At 43.8% G+C, this 3,858-nt stretch overlaps 1 protein-coding gene across 1 annotated transcript; it reads right to left on the reverse strand.

The window, feature by feature from the left end:
* Positions 1-639: 639 nt before the first annotated feature.
* On the reverse strand, positions 640-924 carry LOC128100980 (nucleoside diphosphate kinase B-like). Its single transcript, XM_052723703.1, has one exon. The coding sequence runs from the start codon at positions 922-924 to the stop codon at positions 640-642; it is 285 nt and encodes a 94-aa protein (XP_052579663.1).
* Positions 925-3,858: the final 2,934 nt, after the last annotated feature.

The raw sequence follows: 3,858 nt of genomic DNA on the forward strand, positions 1-3,858 counted from the left end.
GCTATTTTAGAAGAATTTGATAGTTCTTTGTGTGCCTTAATTTACTATTTTAGAGCAGTTGACTTTGGCTTATGATTTCTGAGGTTTCAGGCCTTGTTGATGCTGTGGCCTTTGGGCCCTTGGCAAACCAGAGCTGCTCATACGTGGTGGCTTGGGAACACAAAAGAGAGAAAGGAAACAGTCAGGGTTTCGATATCTTTTTAAATGAGGAGTCCTAATGGCCTGACTTTCCTCTACCAGGTCTCACTACCTACGTGTTATTTAACTCTCTGAGGTAAATATTTTCTTAAAAATAAAATAAATTCTACCAATTGTTAATTGATTCTCTATCCAATACATTTTCTTCCTCTTTTTTTGTTAATTGTTTTCAACTGATTGAAAATCCTTTTTCCTCCCCACTCCCAGTTCCAAAATCTTTATTGTTTTAGAAAAGATGATCCGTCCACTCAATGGAATGAAGAGTTAGGCCCTGAGATCCATCAACAATGCTGAAAAGGACCATGGTTTATCCACTTTTTCTCAGTAGACCCAGTCAGAGGCTCAAGACTTGTTGTCAATCAGTCTTTGGGCTTAACTCAGCATGTTCTACTGAATCACTGCCATGATTTTCCTGCCAACTTGAATGCTACAGAGATCCCCTCAAATGGTGCCCGGCTTAGAATCAGCTGGATTGGTCTCTTCCAGCGTCACTAGGCCTGACTGCACCACGTTGAGCCCCTCCCAGGCCATGGACACCATAGGCCCTGAGTTCATGTACTTCACCAGTCCCGGAAAGAAAGGATGGTCTTTCGGGTCAAGGCAGTGCCGCTTCAGGCATCCTCCAGAAGCTTGAAGGAACTTCATGGCCACCAGGAGCTCATCCAGCAGGCAGCGATGCATGCCATCTGACTTGATGGCAATGAAGGTGTCCTCAAGGTTGGCCATGGTCCAAAAGCTGGAGCGTTGGTGGTATCTGCAGTGAGTGGTGGGAACGAAGCTTTTTACAAGACAGGGTCTCTCTGTGTAGCCCTGGCTGTCCTGGAACTTGCTCTGTAGACCAGGCTAGCCTCAAACTCAGAGATCTACTTGCATCTGCTTCCTGAGTGCTGGGATTAACGGCATGCACCACCACTGCCCAGTGAAGTGAGAATTCTTAAAAATACATAAGTTAGGTTTGCAGCTGGGCTCACTCTCTTGATCAAGAGTGAAGGTTGCCTGTCCAGACACTTCAGTTGGAACCTTTGCAATCCCCAACTCTTTCCTAACAGTGCCCAAGCCACAGTGTGCCTATGGAGGTCAAAGGACAACTCCGTGGAGTCAATTCTTTCCTTCCATCTTTTCCCACTGAGCCATCTCACCAGCTCTGAAGATAACTGTTTAGAATGCAGTTTTACTACATGAACACCCAGCAAACAGCAGTAGTAGATTTCCTTTAAGGCCTATGACCTCTTTTTTTTTTTGAGCTGAGGATCGAACCCAGGGCCTTGTGCTTGCTAGGCAAGCACTCTACCACTGAGCTAAATCCCCAACTCCAGCCTATGACCTCTTTAGCCATAGGCTTTTGACGGGGTTTACAAACAAGATACCTTCTCCCCTTAAGCTGGCTCTCAATTCAATCAGAGTATCTGGTTACCCTCTCTTGTAGTATCATTTCTGCTGCAATCATAAAATATTCTGACAACTGAAGGGAGGAAGAGGCTTACAATTTGCTTACAATTCCAGGTTACAGTCCATCGTTGAGGAGAGGTCAAGATGAAACTCAAGCAGCTGGTCACAGCAAATGAACGCGCCTGTACTGCTTGCTTTCTAATGTTCCTTCTCAGCATTCTTCGCTCTTACACAGTTCAGAACCCGGCTCATGAAATCGTGCCACCCACCGAGGATGGGTTTTCCCATCTCAATTAACAACAACAACAACAACAAAAACAAAACAAAAAACCAACCAAACGAAAAACAACTCCCAGACACATCTACAAACCAACCTGACTTATATAATTCCCCTTTGAAACTACCTCTTCTCAACCTTTAGGTTGTATGAGGTTGATAATAAATACCAACCACCAGGGTTGGAGAGAGGGCTTGGTGGTTAAGAGTACTTGTTGCTCTTGCAGAGGACCCCATTTGATTTCCAGCACCTACATGGCAGCTCCCAACTATCCATAACTCTACTTTCAGGTGATCCAACACCCTCTTCTTGCCTTAACAAGCAGGCATGTGGTACAGGTACATACATGCAGGTAAACAAACAAACAAACAAACAAACAAACTCTAAATAGTCATATCATTATTGCACCAGGGGGCACATTTTGGTTACCAGGTCAGTATTATATAGCATGCACTATCTACCATTGAGTAAGACCACACTGATGTCTTTTATCTCCCAGCACCTTTTGGCATTAAGGATACTAGCCCATGGGGAAGAAGCTTCCAGCTCAGTTCCAACTTCATTTCCCTATGTCTTGCAACTAAAGCAAGTGGCATTTTCAGCAAATAGGCCTTATCATCTAGCTCTGGTGGGAAACCATGAGCATCGGCAGTAGCTTGTATTGTTTCAAGAGCCTCGGGCACCCCTCTGACCAACAACTCATAGGGAAATGGCCCATGAAACTTCATTATCCAATCAATGGGAATCTAGGCTTATCCCATTTCCTAGCTATTGTGATTGGAACAGCAATAAACATGATGTGAAAGTATCTCTGTCATGGGTTACAGAGTCTCCTCTAGTTTGGTTCTCTGTTGCTGTGATCAAACACTCACCAAAACAACCTGGGTAGAGAGGGGTTTACTTCAGCTTAAGGGTTGCAGTTCGTCATTGAGAGATGCCAGGGCAGAGCTTGAGGCAGGAATTGAGGCAGAGACTATGAATGAATGCTGCATACTGGCTTGCTTCCCTCTGACTTCCTCCACTAACTTTCTTACTCACCTCACCAGCCTAAGGATGATTGCACCCACAGCAGCCTGGGCCCACATAAGTTACAACCAAGAAAATGCTCCACAGATATGCCCACAGGCCAATCTGAGGGAGACAATTTCTCAACCGAGACTCCGTCTTCCCAGGCATATCTAGGTTTGTGTCCAGTTAACAAAAACTAACCTTTATGCATATGCCCAGGGGTTGGTCAGCAGTGAATAGGGTTCTTCCTTGAGTCACACCCACATCAGCATTCGTGGTTAATTTATTTATTTAGACAAGGGTCTCTTTATGCAGCCCTCGATGTCCTGAAACTCTATGGAGACCAGGCTAGTCTCTGCCTCCCAGGTGCTGGGATTATACCATGCCTGTTCCCATTTGTTTTCTTGGCATCCATTCTGACAGGATGAGATGGAATCTCAGAAGAGTTTTAATTTGAATTTCCCTGTTGGCTAACAATGTGGAACACTTTAAAAATGTCTATTCATCATTTGCAATTCTTGTTTTGTGGGCTCTCTGTTCAGATTCAAAAACCTAGCTTTTTTTAAACAACACCACCAACAACAACAAATAGGATCTTACTGTGTAGCCCTGGCCAACTGGAACTTGTTGTATGGGCCATGCTGGGCTCAAATTCCCTGAGATCTGCCTGCCTCTACATCCTGAGGTCTGGGATTAAAGACATATGCCACCTCACCCAACCACAGCACACCTTTCATTTTTTTTGAAGTTGGATGTTTCTGAATGTTTTGTTTTGTCCTTTTATTTTATGGTATATTCTATATATTAATTCTTTGTCAGATGTGCAGCTGGCAAATATTTTCTTATATTCTTTAGCTTGCCTCTTCACTTGGTTGACAGTTGCCTTTGCTGTACACTGTTGTGGAATATTATTTTAAGATGTGTTACATTTGTTTATGCTGTGGAACATTTGTTTAATGATGCAAGGATGTGTTAATTCCTTTATG

Source organism: Peromyscus californicus, unplaced genomic scaffold, assembly GCF_007827085.1.
Source record: "Peromyscus californicus insignis strain IS unplaced genomic scaffold, ASM782708v3 Scaffold_7__1_contigs__length_154581171, whole genome shotgun sequence".
NCBI classification, from domain to species: Eukaryota; Metazoa; Chordata; class Mammalia; order Rodentia; family Cricetidae; genus Peromyscus; species Peromyscus californicus.